The sequence below is a fragment of the Podarcis cretensis genome (assembly GCF_951804945.1).
Source record: "Podarcis cretensis genome assembly, chromosome: 7".
Classification (NCBI taxonomy): Eukaryota; Metazoa; Chordata; class Lepidosauria; order Squamata; family Lacertidae; genus Podarcis; species Podarcis cretensis.
Window position 1 is genome coordinate 61,645,964 of NC_137176.1, and position 22,348 is coordinate 61,668,311.

General features: G+C 41.0%; 1 protein-coding gene and 1 long non-coding RNA gene across 6 annotated transcripts in view; one reads left to right on the forward strand and one right to left on the reverse strand.

Annotated features, from left to right (window-relative positions):
- Window positions 1–10,926, forward strand: part of HNF4G (hepatocyte nuclear factor 4 gamma) — a 56,993-nt gene extending 46,067 nt beyond the window's left edge. For 3 of the 4 annotated variants that reach the window (XM_079983144.1, XM_079983143.1, XM_079983141.1), the window contains 7 exons: window positions 1,265–1,371; window positions 2,802–2,957; window positions 3,755–3,842; window positions 4,808–4,960; window positions 5,649–5,885; window positions 6,729–6,848; window positions 7,884–10,926. In XM_079983144.1, the coding sequence (XP_079839270.1) occupies window positions 1,265–1,371; window positions 2,802–2,957; window positions 3,755–3,842; window positions 4,808–4,960; window positions 5,649–5,885; window positions 6,729–6,848; window positions 7,884–8,002 (980 nt within the window). In that variant the 3' untranslated portion in view covers window positions 8,003–10,926. The remainder of the gene's footprint in view (window positions 1–1,264; window positions 1,372–2,801; window positions 2,958–3,754; window positions 3,843–4,807; window positions 4,961–5,648; window positions 5,886–6,728; window positions 6,849–7,883) is intronic. The other variant, XM_079983142.1, reaches the window with a different exon arrangement.
- A 2,776-nt stretch (window positions 10,927–13,702) lies between these two features.
- LOC307219789 overlaps window positions 13,703–22,348 on the reverse strand; it is a 54,845-nt gene continuing 46,199 nt past the window's right edge. For both annotated transcript variants that reach the window (XR_013840559.1, XR_013840560.1), the window contains exon 2: window positions 13,703–14,502. This is a non-coding gene — a long non-coding RNA (uncharacterized lncRNA). The remainder of the gene's footprint in view (window positions 14,503–22,348) is intronic.

Below are 22,348 nucleotides of genomic sequence, written 5' to 3' on the forward strand. Positions count from 1 at the left end.
TGTTTCTGAAAGCTGAAAGTGGTTTTAGAGAAGTTTCACATTAGGGATGGAGTTGTGTTATTATTATTTTTAAATTTTTTTTATTAATTTTTCCATTTTAACAATCCAATCAAATCACATTAAATAGTCCAAATTATACAAATACATATCATATAGTCCAAATATTCTGCCAAATTATAATTTTTGTTGGGACTTCCCATGCTTCAAGTTCAGTTGTGTTATTTTTTAATCCACTTTTTAAAGCAAACTTCCTTAAGTCACTAGTCCCGAAGCTATATGCAGATTGAAACATAGCTACCAGTGTGATTGCTTATCCTCCCCACAAAAATCCATCACTACTGCAGCAGTTCAAAAGCTTCGTAAAGAAAAATGAATGCTGGGGCAAGGAAGGAAAGGTTCAGACCTATCTCTAAAAGTTATGAGACTTTTTTGACTTCAAAATTTCTAAAGTTGAAATGGTGTTCTTTGGAAACAGAAATTATTTTAGGACCGTTTCTTATAATGCTTATATAAAATGTTATAAAAATGTTTGCCATTGCTCTTCCATGAATTTCTGCAATAATGTCATGACCAACTTTGGACATCTATGGTTCATACAGTTTCTTAATAACACTTTGACTGCACACAAATCATAACAAGGTAGGACTTTTGGCTTATCCTACAATGTTTCTCAAACTTGGGTCTCTAGCTGCTGTTGAACTACAGCTCCCATTATCCTTTGCTAGCAGGTCAGGAATGATGGGAGTTGCAGTCCAACAACAGCTAGAGATCCAAATTTGAGAAACACTGTAACATGTCGCAAACAAACAAATTGTCTGACTGCTCTAGCATTGCCCCTCTCCTGGCATGAGCAAGATAGACAAATCACAGACCTTTGACTTCCCATTACATCTGGATCAAGGAACATGATTTGTCACTCACTGAGAAGCCACAATTGCTAGCCAGCCTCAAGCCATGGTTTATTGTTGGTTTGCTGCTTCTTTTAACCGGCTTATGTTGGCTTGCAGATTGTATTAGGGGGAAGCAAACCACAATCCTGCATTTGTACATAATGGCAAACCAAGGCTTCTAGGTTTCTTCAACCTACTCTTGCCAGGGGAGGAAAAAAGCAGGAGCGATTAGGTAGCACCCTGCTCATTCCTGGTAAACCACGATAAGCTGGAAACTCTGGCTTATAGTGATATGTAAATGCTACCTTTGAAAAGCTGTTCAGTAGCATGGCCTGCATGCAAACCAATGTGCAATTTTTTTTTCCCTTTCCCAGCTGTGCAAAATGAACGGGACAGGATAAGTACAAGACGAAGTGCATCTGATGGCAGCAACATTCCTTCTATTAATATGTTGGCCCAGGCTGAGTTGCTTTCTCACCAGGTACAGACCATCAAGGAGTATAGGATCCCCATGACCTTTAAAATGTTTTCTGTTTTATACATGCACCTATCCTTTTGCATTTGCAATACAGAAATGAGATGGGAAGATTCTCTCTAGAAAATTAGCATCTGATTCAGCTTCTTTTGCAATAAGCTTTATACATCTTTCACTTTCAAAATACTTAGCTGCCTGATTCAGGTAGAGCCATTAGCCCTATTGGGTGTGATTTGTAAGCTATCTGAAGAAATGTTTCACTGACCTCTTGGAATACTCCTGTTGAAGTTAGTGAAACATCAGGGGCTGAATGCCTAATTCTAAAGGTCTACTTTTTTCTGTAACAATGAAAACAGAGCTTGGTTTGTGGGGTGCTAAGGAAAGGAGGTATAGTGTTGGTTTTTGACACTCAGTAGGAATATTCTTATGACCAACATTATTTCTGTGATTAAGTTGTTTTAAATTGTTTTAAATGTAGTGTTTTAAAAGGGACGTGGGTGGCACTGTGGGTTAAACCACAGAGCCTAGGACTTGCCGATCAGAAGGTTGGTGGTTCGAATCCCCATGACGGGGTGAGCTCCCGTTGCTCAGTCCCTGCTCCTGCCAACCTAGCAGTTCAAAAGCATGTCAAAGTGCAAGTAGATAAATAGTTACCGCTCTGGCGGGAAGGTAAATGGTGTTTCCGTGTGCTGCTCTGGTTCGCCAGAAGCGGCTTCGTCATGCCGGCCACATGACACGGAAGCTGTACGCTGGCTCCCTTGACCAATAAAGCGAGATGAGCGCTGCAACCCCAGAGTCGGTCACGACTGGACCTAATGGTCAGGGGTCCCTTTACCTTTAATGTAGTGTTTTAATTGTTGTAACCTGCCCTGTGACCTTATGGTGAAGAGCAAGTAAACAACAACCAAGAAACCATATAGAACAACTTCTAATTGTTTATATAATTCAGATCCTGCTTGTCTTTGATGCCCCGTCTATCTCCTTGTCTGAACCTCCGCCATTTTTTCATTCTTTCCTCTTAAGGTTTAGCAAAGATTGTTCCTCTTTTCCTTTGCATGATATTCAGAAACCCCATTACTTTTGGCTCCCACCTTTGCTTTCTCCGCCTATAACTCCTTGACTTTGTAGTGTGGATGCAGAAGTGACTGTCACAAAATGGAAAGTCCAACAGTACAATCCTATGCACATTGGTCCCATAAAGCTCAAAATGTTCAGGCAATTGCATAGTGTAGGACTGCATCCCACATCTCTCTCACCATGCATATGAACATGATATACTCATTATTTGGTGTATATATATGGGCTAGTATATACTCGCTATAAACCTATTTTCTTTTGGTATAGGGGGTTATAATGGGTGACTGTAGGCAAACAAAACTTTATTATAAAGACTGCTGTAATAATGTGAGTTCATAATTTCTCTCCACTATAACCAGCTCCCTGTTTCAAGCCCTTGTGCTGGTACTGACATCAGCGTTAAGAAAATTGCTGGCATTAGCGAAGTATGTGAATCTATGAGGCAGCAGCTCCTGGTGCTTGTAGAATGGGCAAAATACATTCCAGCTTTTTGTGAACTACGGCTGGATGATCAGGTATGGGATAATGAGCTGAGAAGCCACAATAATGGTTCCGTGTTGAAGGCTCTCTTTTCACAGAAGACACTTCTAGGATGTTAAGCCAAAACATCAAGGGAAGCTCAAGGGAAGTAGAGATCATGGGGGAGCTGGTTCTGGCATATATACAGTTAGATTCAAGAGAGTGGGTAGGCTTGGGTCCAGAGAAGATCATGCCACACAGCAGGAGCCAAGCAAACAAGCCCAGGTGCAAACAAATCCACAGTAAGCAACTGAGATCTAAGAAAAAAGAGGTGAAAGAATCAGGAAAAATCTACCTTTTATGAGACACAGTCAAGTTACTCTATAAGAAAAATGCCAAAAGGCCTCCTCCTACCTGCTTTCAAAGGGGGTATTGGGAGGCAGTGGGCAATTCTTGTTCGGCCTTCACAAATCTGGTGCCTTCCACGTGTTTTGGACTACAACTCCCATCAGCCTAACCAGCACAGGACTATTGTCCAAAACACCTAGAGAGCACCAAGTTAGTTGCTCTAGGAACAGCAGAGAGAGCTGAGGGACTGAGTCTCAAGGCCTGATTTTCAGGACGTCATCAGGTATTGCACATATTCAGAAACTGGAAACAAAGCCAAAACAGAGCAACTGCTTATCCAAATAGACACACTTCCATTGTATTTCTAAAGTGGAAACCTCTTGTCTTCAAGAGGGAGGGAGGGTGTCTTCAAATAGTGCCAACAGCTAGTGAACGTGATTCATCTTATTCCACTTGCTTTATTTTTGAAGTTACTATTGTTCTATGCACATTATTTTTCCCCAAGGTTGCCCTGTTAAGAGCACATGCTGGAGAACACCTTTTGCTTGGAGCAGCAAAACGCTCTATGCTTTACAAAGACATTATTCTTTTAGGTAAGTTTATCTTTATTTTACTTTTTACAACACAGTCCTGGGGATATTTACTGTCTCACTGGGCCTGATTCAACTAAGTAGGTGTGCTAGCGGGAGCTGGCTCATGAGTCCTGCTAGGACAATGGGACTTTCCCCATCCTCCTCCAGCCCAAATTGGCTCAAATTTGGTATAGAGAAACACACCCACCCACAGGTGGAGGAGATGGGAGATTATTCCGTCAGGCTTGCTGAAATATGTTGATGGAATGACTGGAAGAGCTTGGATTCTTTGCACAGTTTTATTGGGGTTTACTCTTAGTAATTGTACATAGGATCACCACCTAAGACACATCATGCTCTAACTAGGGATGAGTGAATCTGCCAGTTTTGGTTTCTCAAAGTTTCTCCTTTTCCCAATTTTCAGTTCTCAACATTTCCACATCAGTAAGCAACTTTTTAAAAATAAAGTCATCAGAATTTTAGTGCACATGTACACATTTTGCATGCAATTTCCCACAATCCAGTCGTACCTTGGAAGTCGAATGGAATCCATTCTATATAGCAGCATTAGTCAATGGGGTACCCTCCACATGTTGGACAACAGTTCTCACCTTCCTTGACTATTAGTTATGCTGGCTGGCCCTGATGGGAGCTATGTAGTTAGCAACATATGGAGGGCACCATGCTAAATACCCTGGTATATAGGATTCATGGTAAGCATATTGGATTCAAAAAGGGAAGATTCGGCCACCCATCTGTCTTAAGATGAACCTTGAAGATTTTGCTCTCCTTCTTGGTGGATATATTATGATTATGATTTCTCTGCTGGCATATTATTTGTGGAAATAAATATTGCATGTGTGGAGAAAGGTCTTTTGTGAACACATTCATCTGCATAAATGCACTATAGAAAATGGAAGCTGAATATGAATTTTAAGGCTACTTACATTGTCAGAAGAGTTCTGATTTTGTTTTTGCTTCTTTAGGTAATGATTTTGTAATCCATCGCAACAGTTCCGAAATTGAGATCAGCCGAGTAGCAAACAGGATACTTGATGAGATAATTCGACCATTTCAGGAGATCCAAATTGATGATAATGAATATGCTTGCTTAAAAGCAATTGTCTTCTTTGATCCAGGTATACTTCAGAATCCAACACACACACACACACACACACACACACACACACACACACACACACACAATGTGATAGTCTTAGCTGAAAAGCTGAAGATTTTCCTATGCTAATGTTGACCTTGATGTGGTTCCTAATTTAACAAAATGTGTCTTTGTCAGCCTTCCCCAACCCAATGCTCTCCAGTCTTTGGACTATGACTCCTATCATTCCCAACAACAGTTAAAAACAGAAAAAGTTCAAAACAACAATCAGTAAACCACTGTCAAAGGATATAGTCTTGATTGCCTACATAGGCCTGGCAAAATAGGATTTTTTAAAGCAGATGTTTAAAAGTTGGCACGGAAGGCACCATCATGATAGTAGAAAGATCTGTACAGGAACTAGTCCTCCCCTCCTTCCTCTTGAAATGCCCTGTTGTGAGTATAGAGGTGGGTTTTTTCTACAGGCTACCACTGGTTGTAACTTCTGCCCATCTGTCCTTGGGCCAGTTACATTGGGAAGCCCCAAGATGGTGGAGGGACACCTCTGTTCCACCCCAAATCCCCTCCAGCATAGTATTTGGGGAATTTGGATTGATCTGTGAGTCTTCTTTATCCCCAGGGCCCACATGGATAGTAACAATACGAATGATTCCTTGCTTTGGTGCTTTCTTCCATACCCTTATGAAATATTTCTTTGTTGTTTGAAGATGCAAAAGGACTGAGTAACCCAATGAAGATCAGGAACACAAGGTTTCAAGTTCAGATCAATTTGGAGGACTACATCAATGACCGTCAGTACGACTCCAGGGGACGCTTTGGAGAGCTCTTACTACTTCTGCCCACCCTTCAGAGCATCACCTGGCAAATGATCGAGCAAATACAATTCGTGAAACTGTTCGGAATGGTTAAAATTGATAGTTTGCTTCAAGAAATGTTATTGGGAGGTAGGTGTGTCAGTAGGTTTTATTGGACTTCTTTGTGTTTAACTGTACAGTGATACCTTGGTTCTCAAACTTAATCTGTTCCGGAAGTCTGCCCCAAAACCAAAGCATTCGACAACCAAGGTGCAATTTCCCATAGAAAATAATGCAAAATAGATTAATCTGTTCCAGACTTTAAAAAATAACCCCCAAAACAGCTTCCCGGTTTGCAGTGTTTGGGTTCCAAGTTGTTTGAGTACCAAGACATTTGAGAACCAAGGTACCACTGTACTCAGATGCACTTATATTAGTGCTGTGCCCCCCCCCCCCCGAGATACATATTCCTGCTACTTTTGGGTCTAAAATTATTTTTGCAAAATTTAGGGCTAAGGGGGTTTGATATTTATGTAATAATGTTATGTAAACAGATGTGGAGAACTTCAGGCCCTGGAACCAAATGCCCCCTTGTAGACTTTTCTGTTTCCCTCTGCAGACTCTCTCCAGGCCACCCACCTGGCCTGACCTGTTCTGTGCCCTATGAGAATGTCCTCTCACAGGACACTCAGTAGGAACTAGCAGTCAAGGGGTATTGGTACATCTGATCTTCCTCTGTTTTCATCCTGGCTTTGTCAATAATTGAATTAAGGTCTTGCAGCTCCTCTTAGTGAGGGAAATGTATTTTATTTTGTAGAAGCAACCAGCATGACTCTCTTAATGTCAGGGTTGTGGGTTCAAGCCCTCTGCTGGGCAAAAGATCCCTGCATTGCAGTGGGTTGGTGTAGATGACTCTAATGGTCCATTTCAACTCTACAGTTCTCTGACTCTTTGTCCATTTGCACAGACAAACGCTTGGGTTTTCTGTTGCAGGTACGTCTAGTGATGCCACGAATCTCCACCAAGTTCATCCTCATCTAGCCCAAGATCCGCTCACTGGACAAACTCTGCTTATAAGTTCAGTGGCTGCTCCTGTACATGCAGAACCAATTTGTAAGTTTATTGTAAATATATCACTTGTGTGTAACTTCTGTGGGTTATTTTTAATTAACTGCTCAATTTGTTATCAGTGCTTCACATCATTTTTTCAACTTTAATTGTTTTCTACTAACAACATTTCAACAACCTGAGTTTAAAATTTAATTTATTATATTGAGCAAATTTTTAGTGAAGGCTAGGCTGTAGCATTGCCAAATCTTCATCCAGAAATACTTTTTTTTTGGGGGGGGGTCAAAGAGTGACTTTCAGAGGGCATGAAATGTTTTTCTGAACAAGTCTTTAACACTTACCTTTTTCGTTGCTGTTATTTGAAGAGGTTCACAGTATTCATTTTGTAGTTTGCTCCTTCTTTGATATCATTTCTCCCTCTGGGCTTTCTTTAGATGTTATCTCAGCCAACTGCAGATCCATCATCAAATATGATGATGCCACAATACCATGTAACCAATAAGATTAGATGTTTTAGGTTTTGGGGGTTTTTGTTTTGTTTTTACAATATAGAATTTATATAAATTCTACGAAGTAAATAAAAATTCATGAAATAAAAGAGTTGGCTACATCAGAGTTTCCCAAACTTATGTCTCCAGCTGTTTTTGGACTACAGTTCCCATCACCCCTGGCCACTGGTCCTGCTAGCTAGGGATGATGGGAATTGTAGTCCAAAAATAGCTGGAGGGCTGAGTTTGGGAAACACTGGGCTACATGATGATGGCACTGAGGACCAACAAGCCAGTGTCCTCACTCTAAAGGGTATAGGGAGGTGGTGGTGCCTCAGTCTAAATTGACTGTGGGGCTGAAGCTACTATGCTGCATTGGGAGAGTCAGCATCCGCTGAAAGGCCTTGACAACTGGAAAGCCCCTGTGGACATATTTCCCACGTTCAAGCCCTCACTGAAATAGTAGTGACTTCTTCACGGCAGGTGAAAAACGTTCATGAAAAGCACATTCCCTGCCTCTTGTTTCAACGCAGCCCTAAGTTAAGAGAAGCTTGATTTGATTACTGATAATTCCTTTTCAATTCTTCCCCAGCAACTCCCGAAACTCCTCTGCCTTCTCCTCCACAAGGCTCTGGTCAGGAATACAAGGTAGCTGCAAACCAAGTTACAGTTATTTCACAGCAATCTCTTCCAAAACAAAAGCCATTGTGATATTGATCAATGCTTCTTCTTTTTTGTAATACAAGCACTGCATTAAGCGATTGTGACACTGGAAAACTCAGGACAGATAACTCACATCTGCTGTTAAAGAGACAAGTACAGTTCCCTTTGGAAAATTTTTTTATATATATAAGAAAACAACAAATAAATCACTTTTGCTAACTTTTTTTTTTAAAAAAAGCTTGAATTCAGATATAATTTGTGGGTGCAAGTAGGTGAACGGAGAAGGGGAAGCTGTTTCCTGTTTGCAATGCGTTTGAATCAGTATTGAAGAAATTTAATTTATTGTCCCCTTATACATGAAAAAGTCTTAAGTATCACTAGCGGAATGCAAAGCCTGATTTTAATAGAACTGCAAGCTGAAATTTAGAAATAATGAAACAGCAAAGCAAGTAGTTTTAACAGTTAATCAAAGCAGGTGTCTCATTTTCTTGAATATACAATGGAGGTTGAAAGCCAAAATACTTCCTGCAAGCATCTATGTGACGTATGTGTGAATTGTATAGTGAAATCCTGTACATGTTTACTCAAAAATAAGACCCATTGTGTTCAGTGGAGCTTACTCTCAGGCAAGTATGCATTGGATTCTAACCTATGTGGAAGCAAATCTCCTTAATTTCAATGGAATTTATTTTAAGTCAGTGAATACTGCTGTGGGATTTGTTTAAAAATGTATTGTCTTTTGCTCTTAAGTAAGAGTCTTTTGTAAATAAGTTATGCTTTTAATGTTGAACTGTGGGTTTTTTAAAAGCTACTATTCAAAATGTGAAGTATAATTTTTAAAAGAATTAAATAAGGATGTTAGCAAAAAGTGGAGAAATATTTTCCCCATTTACACTTTCTCCAGAAGTGGAAAAATTAGAAATTTTGGGGGAAATTGAAAAAAAAAAAAGCACATATCTTCTGAAGTATTCTATTAGAATGAATAGAGCAGTGTTCTAAAATAGCACTGTTGTAGTCAATACACACAGCTGCAATTTTTTTAGTTTCAACATTCAAAGTTGGGAATATTAGTGATTAAAGCATTGGTACCATGTTTGCCTTGGTTACTAAACAAGCAACACTCTTATCACTTGATGTTGAAAAATTACATCTAAATATTTTCCAGTATAGAATACGTTCAGATAGCTAGTAGCCTAACAAGCACAGCCTCTGACTGTTGATTCTATTTTGCATTTTTTGTATCAAGTGAAATAAATGGATGAATGTTAGAAAATAGACACATGCCCTCTTATAACACGCAGACAGGAAAGTGTCGAGAATCTTGCTTCAGTTTATACAAGACCTTCAAATGTTGATGGTTTATATTTTCATCTTCTATCTTTCTCTATTTTCCCAGCTGGCAAAAAAGGGAGGGGGACTAAGAAAGACTTTGATACCATAAGTTTACAATATCATGTCATACGCTGGATTTTCAATCAATAAAAATAAGCATACCTAATTTAAAATGTCATGTAACTAAAAAAGTTTCACATACTGAATAGCACAATGTTATGTGTTGTGCTAAGTTATGTGTTGAGCAAAGTGAGTTTAGCTTTTATAAGAAAGTACTGGATATATTTCAGTTTTCCCCCAAATTTCTCTCTTTTGTTCTAGAAAAAACAAACAAATGGGAAAACATCCTCCACGTGACTTTAAAATATCCATAGATTTTACAACTGTAGACCCTTCTGATGTTATCAGCATAGTATCAAAGCTGTTGCAGTTCAGTTCTTTGTCATGCTTTTCCGGTGACATCAAAACCATTGGACCAATGTCATGGCGCCTTTCTTACACCAAAGTTGTTCCTAATAGAGATTGGGTTGTGTCATCATGCCCACTCTGGGTAGCAGATCCCAGAAGGCCCTGCAGTAAAGGCCATGGAAAAGTTAGATATAAGAACATAAGAAGAGCCTACTTTTTGAAGCAAGAGTCCCATCTAGTTCACCATTTTGTTCTCATAGTGGCCAACTAGATACTTATAAGAAGCCTGAATGCAGTAGTACTCCCCCCCAGGTGATTCTGACCAACTGGCATTCAGAGGCATATTGCCTTCAACAGTGGAGGCAGAACATAGCCATATTGGATAGTAGCCATTAATAGGCTCACCCTCCATTAATTTGTTTAATCCAGACACAGGTCCAGCACTGGCCCTGAGCTGAGACCTTTGCGCAGGAATGCCCAGAAAATGCTTCTCCACCTAGAGTCCCAAATACCACATCACTGGACCACTGGCATAGGCAACAAACCAAGAGGGAACTAACAGCAAGAGTGGGAGTGAGTTAGCCTGAGCATGGCAATCCGGGTTGAGTACCATAAAAGGGAGTAGTTGGAGTAGTAGGTGGATCACCTGGAGCTCTCCAAGGTCCTGTACCTCTACTTTGCGTTGCCCTTTGGGCTTCCATTTCATGATGGGATAGGACAAGTTAAGGTGGTAATGGTGAAGGAGGCAGGTCCACATTGTGGATACTTCTTATCTGGTCCAAGTGTCTATTGTTACCTGAGCATTGCAGCAAGAAAGCAGAGGAGCAGAGTTTTTGGTGCTTAACACTGTACATAGCTCTCAGATGAATGACTAAATGATTTCCTAGACTGCCAAATGAAATGAAACTCTTTTCCTTTTTGAAACTCTTAATATTGTTATCTATTTTATACAATGCTTTTCCTTGTTAAATAATAAGTATATTGTAATTTATTGAAAATCTGATTTATTTTCTAGGTGTAAAATTATTTTTGTAAGCCTAATAAGCCTAATTGTACAAAATCAAAATGACTGGCTTTGTTCGAATGGTATATTGTGCTGAGCTGTTTGAACCATGATGTAATGTATGGATGTTGGCTTGAGTAGCCATGAAATGGCTGCTGCAAATGTTTTCAGATAGACTGTTTTTCATCAATGCTCAATAAACAGATATTGAAAACATATGAATGTTAAATGGGCCTTGAAGTAACTTTTTTTCTTTGCATAATGTAAACAGCAATGCTGGGTTGTTGGGTTGTTTTTACAAAAATTGGCTGTCATAACTATGAGCAGAAAAAGTTAAACTGTTATTGAAATCAGATGCGAACCACATCACAGCTCAAACTGCATCGGTTAGAGCTTTAATTAGGCTAAATTCCTTCTATTTCTTACTCAGTTCATTGAAATCCTTAGAATTTCTAAGAGGTGAGATTGCTCTTTGGGGATGGCAGCTATTGTATTGTAAGTTAATAGTTTCACCCCCCCCCCTTTTGGGGGGCTTTTTGAGGTTTCAGATCAGAAAATTATGTGTTATTTAATTCAGGGAAGAATGGATGAGATTAATTTTTCTCCAGTCAGATAATTGTATGTTTTCGATCTATGTGTCTTTTTTCAATTTTTAAAAGGAAAATGATTTACAGTCTCTGCATGTACATTCTAGTGGATCAGGTCAAAGACCTACCTAGTTCAGCAGCCTGTTTTCACAGTGGTCAACCAGATGCTTAGCCATAGCCCTCAAGCAGAACATAAGGGCAACAGCACTTTCCCCAAGTGGTATTCAGAGGCATACTTCTTCCAACAGTGGTTGCAGAACATAGCTAGTGATGATGTTCTTGTCCATGAATCTGTCTAATCCTTTTTAAAACTCACCCAAGTTTCTGGCCATCACAACATTCTGTGGGTAGGAATTCCATAGTTTAACTGCACTGTATACAAATGTATTTTCTTTTGTTTCTCCTGACTCTTCCAACATTCAGTAGCATTGTGTACTCTCAGGCTGTAGTATTATGAGGAAGATTTCTCCCCTCTATCCATTTTCTTTACATCTTGCATAGTTGTTTATATCTCTATCATGTCCCTTATTTTTATATATAAACTTGAAAAGCTACACATTTTGTAACTCAAACTAGTTACTCCAACCAACAGTTTTGGTTGTCCTTTACTGATCCTTTCCCAGTTCTACGATATCCTTTTTAAGGGAGGGAACCAAAACTGTACACAGCATTTCAATTGTGATTGCACCATACATTTGTATAATGATGTTGTTATTAAATTGGCAGTTCTTCAATCCCTTTCATAATGATGGAATTTGCCGTTTTCATTAACTGCTCCACACTGGATCAACATATTCATTGAACTGTTCACTGAGACGCCAAGATCTCATTCTTGGGACTGAGCTATACAGCTGCAACTAAAACGTTTTGAGTGTGTTGTAAATTGCAGTATACAAATGTGACACTAGATGGCGATGGTGAGCTATGTCAAATTCAATATATTTTTCAAAACGTTTTTTTAAAAAGCATTTTCACGGTGTTTTTCATATGCCTGTAGATTCAGCCATAATCATCCACAGTATAGACTCCATTAGTGTGGATGTGAAATTAGGATTTATTTATTGCTGAAATGTACACCCTTGCTTACATTGTATTTTGCCATTTTACTGCCCATTCACCAAAGTTACAGAGATCTTTTGGAGCACTTCACAATCCATTTTTGTTTAACCCACACTGAACAATTTCACACCACTAGCAAATCTGGCTACCTTGCTGCTCACTTATATAGCTATGAGACATGCTATGATCTTTGTAATTCCAAAGAGTTAAGGAACCCATAATGGCCTTGCCTGATTAAATTTATTGTGGTAAAACAAGTAGGTGAATTTTGTTTGAGAAAGTGATAGAGTAGCGTCATGTTGTAGAGAAAGAATGGCACTCTTTCCTGCTTCCTCTTGAAGCTCTTTGTACTTTTCAGATTAATTCTACCGGATCCAGCTTTAACCAGATCCCTTGGAAAAATAAAATCTGACTTTCTCTTTATGGGGAGCTGATCTGAGGGAGGGGAAAAGAGAAGTGACCAGATGGGGTGGCACCCATAATACACACTCAGATATCCAAATGTATCCTAAAAGGTTGGTGACACCTGAAATAGGCAAATGCAAGGCCTAGCCACCATCTGTCTACCCAGCAAGCAACATTTCCTTAGTGGACTACTTGTTCAAATGGCCTACTTCGTGTTAGTAATGGAAAAGGAATAAGGAACAGTATATCCCTACCTCCTTTCCAAATGATTTGCTAAAGCAAATCGTGCCTTAAAGTTGAGGTAATAAGGCCACAGGAAAGTGATTTAAAAAGATAGAGCCCAGACTGTTTAAAGGCAAGAAAAATTGTTTTCCTCTTGACCCTTCTTTACAGTGCTCATGATGAAGGCTAGAGGTAATTTTTTTCCACATTGATGGTATCTGTGGGTGGGCAAATGCATTTTTTAAAAAACTTCTCAATTGTTGTGTGTTTCAAATAAACTGCCCATTTAATGTTCCTCTTGGCACAAAGAATTATTTCATACAAATTATGGCTTGGATCTAAAGGTGGCCTTCCTCTAATGCAGAGGTGGGGAGCCTCAGGCTCAGGAAATGGATGCAGCCAACAAGGTCTGCATATCTGGCCCTGCAGATTCTCCCCAGCTCATGCCCTCACAATGGACCACGCTCCTACTTGGCCTGCTCAGTCCCTCCTGAATGCTTTTGCATAGAGAATGTAGTTTACTGTTCTTCAAAGCTCTGGGATGGATGGAAGGAGTTATTTATTTTTATATAAAAAAAGGCACTGATACAAAAGCACAATCTTTATTATAAAGATTATCTGTTAACATGGGGAAAGATCCTCTAAAGTTGATCTGACCTTGTATAGTTTAAATAGAATTATCTGTGGCTATCTACCATATTTTTCCATGTATAAGACTAGGTTTTCCCTCTAAAAAATAATGTCCAAAATTTGGGGGCGTCTTATACACTGATAGATCTCTCCCCATTTTCTTAAATCGGAGTCCCCCAAAATAGGGGGTGTCTTATACATGGGGGTGTCTTATAGATGGAAAAATACGGTAACTATCCATATTACACTCTGCTTATGTACCTGAATAAAGAAAAGAAGACAAGAAGGAATATAAAAATGGTAGCCATACAGCACTCTGGATAATTACTTTTTTTGAAATCGCTCAGCTGCATAGCCAGTGGCCACAGTTTGAACTTCTAAGTTTTGGGAAGAAATCTACATATTCAAAGTACAGGCAGAAAGGGAGAAGCAGATTCAGGATCTCTGGGAATTCAAAAACAACTTTGATGTAGAAGAAGTACATAAATACAGCAGCTGAAAAATTACTTTGGCAAAAAAGTGACATAGATTAAAAAGTTTCTATACACCAGCCAAAATAAATTCAATACACATAGATTTCCATCAAAGCTGGAGTCAAGTATTTCTTTCTCCATTTCATATTTTCATATCTTCTTACAACTTCATATTTCATTTTTGCTACTGTCAAGTGCAAGGAAAATGGAGATTCCTATGGCAGACAATAGCAGCAGCCATGTAGTTTGAACATTTGATGACCCGATTGTGAATTTGTGTCCACGTTGTGGAGATGGCAGCTTTCAATCTAAACAGTTCTTCGGCTGCTTTTCCCCTGGGATCTAGTCAAAGCAGGTTGATGTGCTGAAGAAAGTCTTGCTCCTAGGCTGTAGAACTGCTGGATCTTAACAGCGCTCATCCATGAGTAACTGTCAACATTAAAATACAAAGAATGTACTCAAAATGGGTGCAAACTTGCAGAATAACAGACCATTTAAATTATCTTTGTTCCCAGAAATAGTTTTGCTATCAGTGAAATCATTGTGCGGTATTTTGATACTCTATTCTGGAGCACACAAATTGCTTTGTTCAGTTACCTCTCTGGAACTTCTACTGAAAGGTATTCATGCTGTGAAAGGTATTCATGTTGAACTCTACACACAACCTCCACCCTAAGTTAAAGACTGTTAAGAGTAGATTGACACCTGGACAAATTAATTCATCTACAGTCGTACCTTGTTTTGCGACCAGGATCCGTTCCAGAGCCCCAGCCACTAGCTGAAAAGGACGCAAGGCAAAGTGCTGCATCTGTGCACGCATGTGGAATGGGTTGTGCTTCTGCGCATGTGCGAAGCACGATTTAGCATTTCTGCACATGCGCGAGCGGCAAACCCAGACGTAACCCGTTCCAGTACTTCCTGGCTTGCTGCGGACGTTCACTGGAATGGACGCTAGACGAGGCGGACGTTCGCGGAGGTATTACTGTACTTTCTTATCTCAAAGAATGCAATCCTATCATGTCTACTCAGAAAAATACCCAGTTGAGTTCAGTGAGGCTGTTCCTGGTGTGTATAGGATTGCAGCACTGGTCACAGTGAAGTTCATGTAAAAGTTAGCTTCCTTACAAACAACAGCCTTATTTTAGATCCAACTCAATGTGAGAGATTTAAGCATGGATTGATGCTTCCATTGAAGTCAATGGGTTTTGAATGAGTTTAGGTCTGTCTGGATTATAACCTTATGTTTAATACATAAGGTTAAATATTTAAGAGTTAGGGGTTCACAGATCTTGGAGGAATTCAAACTCATTAATATCTATCTGAACACTACCTAGCAGTTTGAAAGCACATCAAAGTGCAAGTAGATAAATAGGTTCCGCTCCGGCGGGAAGGTAGACGGTGTTTCTGTGCACTGCTCTGGTTCGCGAGAAGCGACTTAGTCATGCTGGCCACAAGACCCAGAAGCTGTAGGCCGGCTCCCTTGGCCAATAAAGCAAGATGAGCGCCACAACCCCAGAGTCGTCTACGACTGGAGCTAATGGTCAGGGGTCCCTTTACCTTTACCTAGTTGCAGTTTATGAAAATACAATATACAGTGGAACCTTGGGTTGTGAACGTGATATATGCGGGAGGCACGTTCACAACCCACAGCATTCGCACCCCACAGCTCTGCATCTGTGCATGCACGTGATGTGATTCAGCTCTTCTGCGCATGCTCAAAATGCGTTTTAGTGGTTTTGCGCATGCGCGAGCGCCAAAACCCAGAAGTAACCCACAGCATTCGCAACCCAACGTATGACTGTTTATGCATAAAACTTGCTCTTTTCATGACACAGTTGCTGCGACTGTATTCATAATTATTTGGAAGCGATTCTCATTGAATGGAGTGGGACCTGCTTCTCAGTGCATACAGATAAGTGGACAACCCACTCTTGCAAACTTCATCTGTGTCATCAAATGGCCACTGAATAATCTGCTAAAATTTTCTAGGAATGCACATGTCAGTTTTAATCAAATGCATTATTTTCAGAATAATAAAAAAAGGAAATGGCTCTTCGACATTTATTCAGAGCAAAACCACCAACTTCTTTTGACTTTGATCAAAACTGAGAAAAGGAAGGCGATGAGGGCTGAAAATTGAATGAAGTGACATAGCATTGCTCAAGCGTTGCTGTTGAAGTAGCAGAAAGGCAACAAGCACTTTCTACTAATATGACAGAACAGCTTCACCCATTTTGAGCACCAGGGCAAGTTGTAGGGAACTTAATAAGGAAGTGAAATAATCAGAAATCAGGCTTGGAGGACAAAAGAAAGTACTATCACTACTGAGACAACATGTTTATGTTCTATGAAATAACACCCACTGTGAAATTTACAAGTTTGGGTCATTCAGCCTGTGCAACTGAAATCAACAGGACTCAGTGGTTCCTCTTCCTCATAGAAATAAACATAGCATCCTTTTCCATCCTTTTCCATAGCCACAAGGGCTGCTTATCAATTAAGTCATATGCCACAATTATCAAATGCAAGAAAAAGCAAACCACACATTCGTTCACTGTGAATATGGCTCATGCAGAATGAATTCCAGACTTCAGTGGTGCCATAAATGAAGTATGAAGGTTTAACCAAGTTTTGATTACACTGCCAGATTCCTTTCTCAACACACACCTGAAGAACATTATGTATTGTAGAAAAGGGCTTGTGGACACTCTTATTGCTGCTGTTCAGGTCAGGATTCCTTAGGAATCATTCTCTGTACAACAGCAAAAGTTATGGTCACCACTAACAGATGAAGCAGGGCTGGTGTCAGACTCCATAGAGCCTTTGGCATGGTGCCAACCGGGACCCCTCCCAACCCCAACCCCCAAATCAGGGAAGGGTCCAGCCCTGTTTGGGGTGCTTGCAGGAGCTGCCAAGCTTTCCCTGCCACCCCTGGAAACACTTCAGCAATGCGTGAGTGGCAGAACTGGAGCAATCCTCAGTTCCTTTCCATGTTGACTGCCAATGATCTTAAACTACTCCAAATGCAATGCCCGGACCAAAAGATAAATGAAAGTACTTTTGGCAATTTAAAATGGCAGTGATTGGCTCACAGCTGAATGGGTGCTGAGATTGGCTCATGGCTGAAAAGAATTTGCAGGGCTATCCAGGAATGCAATTAAGTTGAATGCAATTAAGTTGAGATGCTAACAAGCCCTCCCCAAGCCCACAGGGTGCTTGATCTAATGTGGTCAACATCTGGCACCAGGCATGATAGGAAAGCTTTTGCCAGATCTAGCAGGTCAGTTACAACATGGCATACGCTTGCGACAGAAAGGACAGCTGAGAAAGCAATCAGTGTAGGTAATTTGGGTGGTTTTCAATTAAGTTTTACTCAGAGTAAACCCATTGAACGAAACTTAGACATGCTCATTTATCTCAGGGGGTCTACTCTGGCTAAAACCTAGTTAGAAGCCACTCTCTTCTAATCAACAAATTGCCCACTTCTAATGCAATGGACTGGGAAAGAAAGATGGTTTGTGGAGGCTTGGCACACATATGGGAACCAGCAGAAATGCGCTGGGCTAGCTCTGCTCCTTCAAAGATGTCAGGGGCTGGGCAGAGGAGGAGTGGTGGTGGAGACACTCTCCTGGATACCCTTCCAGGGAGGAGGAAGAGGAAGACCGTATAGATGTGCAACAGGGGTTTGAGGGAGGTCACAGCTCAGAGGCAGATGAGGGGGGAAAGTTGGGCAATCATGGGAGCAGGCAGAGCCAGAGCAGCAGCTGGCTAACATATTGCCACTAGAAAGTATTCCAGACCCTCCATCTCCCAGAACCCGGCAAGCCTTAAAAGTAGGAGAGCAAAGAGCTCAAAGACAGAGGGCACGAAGCAGCACACGCAGAAGTGACGAATGAAGAAGTGGGAGAGACGGGGAGCAGAGATTTACTCAGGACAATGCCATTGTCCAAGAGGCTGGGTTCTATAGCCTCTCTCTTTGTAAAGTTTGAAATAAAAAAGGACTGTAAGAAACTTTCCCTTGTCTTTAGAATTTCCTGGGCAACCAACTAGGAGCCGCTGACAGCCCCCTGACAAAAGATGATACATGTGATATCAACATCCCTCAGCTGACGTGTGATTGGTTCAGTCTTGAAGGAAGCAGCTAGAAGGTATATAAGGCAGCCTTATCCAACCTGGCTCCTTCCAGATGCTGGTCTACAACCACTTTCATCATCTCTGACAATTGGCAACAATGACTAGGAGCTGCAATCCAAAAAACCTAATGAGCACCAAGTTGGAGAAAATGGATGTAAGTTCTCTCTATGGGGGCAAGACCTTTGATTGACCAGTGTTCCCACCCCTGCGGAGGAAATTCTATGTGCATCAATTATCTCCTTTCAGCATGAAGTGATCATGCGTCAGCTGAGAGACATCAGTATACAAGCCATTGAAGGACTGTGCTTTCCTGTTTTCTTCTTCACTATCTTTCCCTGTATGGTGATCCACAACACACAAAGGAGTTCAATGTGTCTGCTCCCAGTTGTTTAAAGATACCATGCACAGTTATTTAGAAATAGTAGTAATTATTCTTGTCCTTGTCTGGCACCAAGAAGGAAGCTTAATTCAAAAACCCAAGATAAAGAAAATTTTGCATTGTAGATAAACATTTTTGCTCTTGCAGTCAAATGACAGCATATTTGTGAGATTACATTTCAAAGTCACAGTTGCACTGGTTCCATGCAGCAGGGTTATCTTTGATGCTTGTCAGACTTCTCAGGAGAATAGGCCCATCATTAAAGAAATGCATTATATTCATTATTCCTTCTTTTCCCCACTATCACCTCTCCTGTTCTTTATTCACTTTGTTCCTTCTGCTGTACTGTGTGGGTCTTTATTTTCAAAACAAGCCACTTGCGTGCTACCTTTTCAAATACCTTTGGAAAATTTAAATATATAATGCACTTAACGCTCCTTTTATCTTTCGTGCCAGAAATATCTTCAAAAAGTCCAATGCATTTGTAAAGCAAGAATACCGTAGCTCTTCTGGAATTCTTTCTGGACGTTGTTAACTAATACCCTTGTCACAACTGTCTTTCTTTTACTTCCACCACAAATTAATCCACTGCACCTCTTGTAATCTGAATTATCTTGGTTTCCTGCTTCATCTCTGAAGAGACGTGAAGAGGGGATCATAGTCATGTCTGTATTGCAATAGGCTTCTATTCCAATTTGAAGAATATTAAACATAATGGTGACAGCCCAAGTCCCCTTCCTCTCCTTTCTTCTGCACCCCTCTGCATCCCTCACAGTCTGCTTGGGGAGTGTCCTACAACCAGGAGTGCCATCTTGAATAAATTATAAGGGGTAGGTAAGCCCTGCCCCATATAATCAATCACATGATGTGGTGAAAACACACCAGCTGAATGGCAATGGCCATCAACTCAAATATTTTATTGTGAGGGTCAAAGGGACCTCAGCCCCTAGGAGTGTTCGGAGACCAGGGTTTGAATCCCCACTCAGTCATGAAGCTCACTGGGTGACCTTGGACCAGTGTGGAGAGCCAGTGTGGTGTAGTGGTTAAGAGTGGTGGACTCGTAATCTGGGGAGCCGGGTTCGCGTCTCCGCTCCTCCACATGCAGCTGCTGGGTGACCTTGGGCCAGTCACACTTCTCTGAAGTCTCCCAGCCCCACTCACCTCACAGAGTGTTTGTTGTGGGGGAAGGAGGAATGTTAGCCGCTTTGAGACTCCTTAAAGGGAGTGATAAAGCGGGATATCAAATCCAAACTCTTCTTCTTCATCATCCTCATCTTTTGGTCTAACCTACCTCACAGGGTTGTTGTGAGGATGAAATGGGGAGGAGGAGAACCATGTACCCCACCTTGAGCTCCTTGGAAGTAAAAAGTGGTATATAAATGGAATAAACATTTTTTTTTTTTTTAAAAAAAGGTTATAACTCATAGAGTTGGGGCCAGGCTAAGGGATGAAGGAAAAATGTTGATCCAGTACTCATTTAAACACAAACCTACCTGAGTTGCACTTCCCAGAATAATACAAGAACTAAAACACAGCCATTTTTTGAACAGTGCCCTTCTCTGAATTTTGCGATGCAGTCCTCCAGGCAAGTAATGTGTAAAAGGGGGGGGGGACCCCATATGCTGGGGTATAATAACATCAATTGTGTTATATGGGGGTGGGGGAATCCCTTGCATAAATTTGTATGTTAGTCAAAACTGCATTCAAAAAATATGTTTATTAGGAGGAATTCAGACCCAAAGTGCTGACAAATTGTCATGAAGATCTTTTTTTAAAAAACCCCCACAAATTGCTGCAGAAATGTGAAGAACTGATCTGAAAAATCATGTGAAAAAAATGGACACTTGGGCACCCTATTAGAGACACATAGCACCTGTCAGTGGAAGAAAAAAGAACTTTGACACTCCTGCCTGGCACTGGGCATTATGGAAAAGTAGTTATCAGCTGTAAAGAATTGTCTCACCTCTGGGATGATGGACATGGAACGCTTTGCATTTTTGAGGACAAATCTATTTATGTGCAAATGATTTCTTGCTGCTGTCGCAGGAACTACAGCAAGCAGTGCCAAATATTTATTTGGTTACAAATTGAATTTGCAGAGGCAAACTGGACACAGGAGGACCATCAATCACAATGGGACCTAACTGTTTATGATGATGATGATTATTCCTGTTTTTCTGCTTTTATAGCTTTTTTATTTTATTTTATTTCAAGCATTAGACACTGGATGCAAAGGCAATTACCATCCCTGCATGGATGCTGCTCTTTTTCATTTTTGTCGCTTTATTATGGCAATTGAATTCCCATCCCTATCCCATTTTCCTTTTTATCCTATAGGGGGATTTGGGGGTCTTTTTTTAGTTTTTCTTTTTTTTCATTACACGGTATTATTGCTATTTTCAACTCTTTCCTGATGTCCTTTCCAGGACTTCATCTGACTTGTCTGAGCTTCTTCAATCATAACCTTAGCTGCAGTTCTGCAAATAGCAACTGTTCTATGTGAATGAGAGTCAAAGAACTTAGTTCTCTAAATTCATACAAAAATGGGAAACTTTCTTATTATTGCCATTACTGTGCCTTGTGTATAATATTTGGAATCAAAGCCTACTTGGGCTTGACATTTTGCTAGTGATGGGCAATGTCTCTCTGCTCTGTTCAGAACTGGATTCAGAAAACAGAGTTCCTTCCCTCCAAAAGTCAGGAAATAGCCTTCTTATTTATATTTTAATATGTCCAGTTTTGAATTTGGTTCCTATTGTTCTCTCAGCTATATTACTGGGAGGGTAATGAGGTCTAAATTCTCTGTCCCCAACTCCCACAAGCGTGCCAGGCACTAGGGACCCTGGGATATTCATTTTCCCTAAGACAGCTAACTGGTTGTCCAGTTTATGGTAAAGGTAAAGGTAAAGGGACCCCTGACCATTAGGTCCAGTTGTGACTGACTCTGGGGTTGTGGCACTCATCTCACTTTATTGGCTGAGGGAGCCGGCGTACAGCTTCTGGGTCATGTGGCCAGCATGACTAAGCTGCTTCTGGCAAACCAGAGCAGTGCACAGAAACACCGTTTACCTTCCCACCGGAGCAGTACCTATTTATCTACTTGCACTTGACGTGCTTACGAACTGCTAGGTTGGCAGGAGCAGGGACCGGTAGCAAGGGAAGCTCACCCCGTTGCAGGGATTTGAACCACCGACCTTCTGATCGGCAAGCCCTAGGCTCTGTGGTTTAACCCACAGCGCGACCTGCGTCCCTTCCAGTTTATGGTATTTAGAGGTTAATAATATCCTAAGCCACGGGTGTCAAACACAAGGCCCGCGGGCCCGAATCCGGCCCGCCAGACCTCGTCATGTGGCCCGTGTAGCCGCCAGCGGCTGCCAGCCTTCACCTTTTATTCTCGCTTTTTTTTTTTTACTTACCGGTAGGCGGTAAGTACTCGCTTGAATGTGGGGCGGAGCTTTATTCATCTTAGCCAACCAGAAGTGCGACCCAACAAGTCCTTCTGACCAGTAGAGTGCAGCGGCGAAGGCATGCACAGAAGAAGAAAAAGCTTACCTAGAGTGGACCGACATGAGCAGCTGCGGAGACCAATGGGATTGGAGGCTGGGCGAGACCATGAAGTGAGTGGGGGGGGAGGGGAGACCTGGGAAATACCACTAGGGTAACAGGGAGGGGGAGTGTTATTGGGGACAGATATAGACTAAGTGGGCATTATTAAAAAGAGGGGCTATTGTGGGGGGGGGGGCGTTGAGTGGGCGGTGGGGC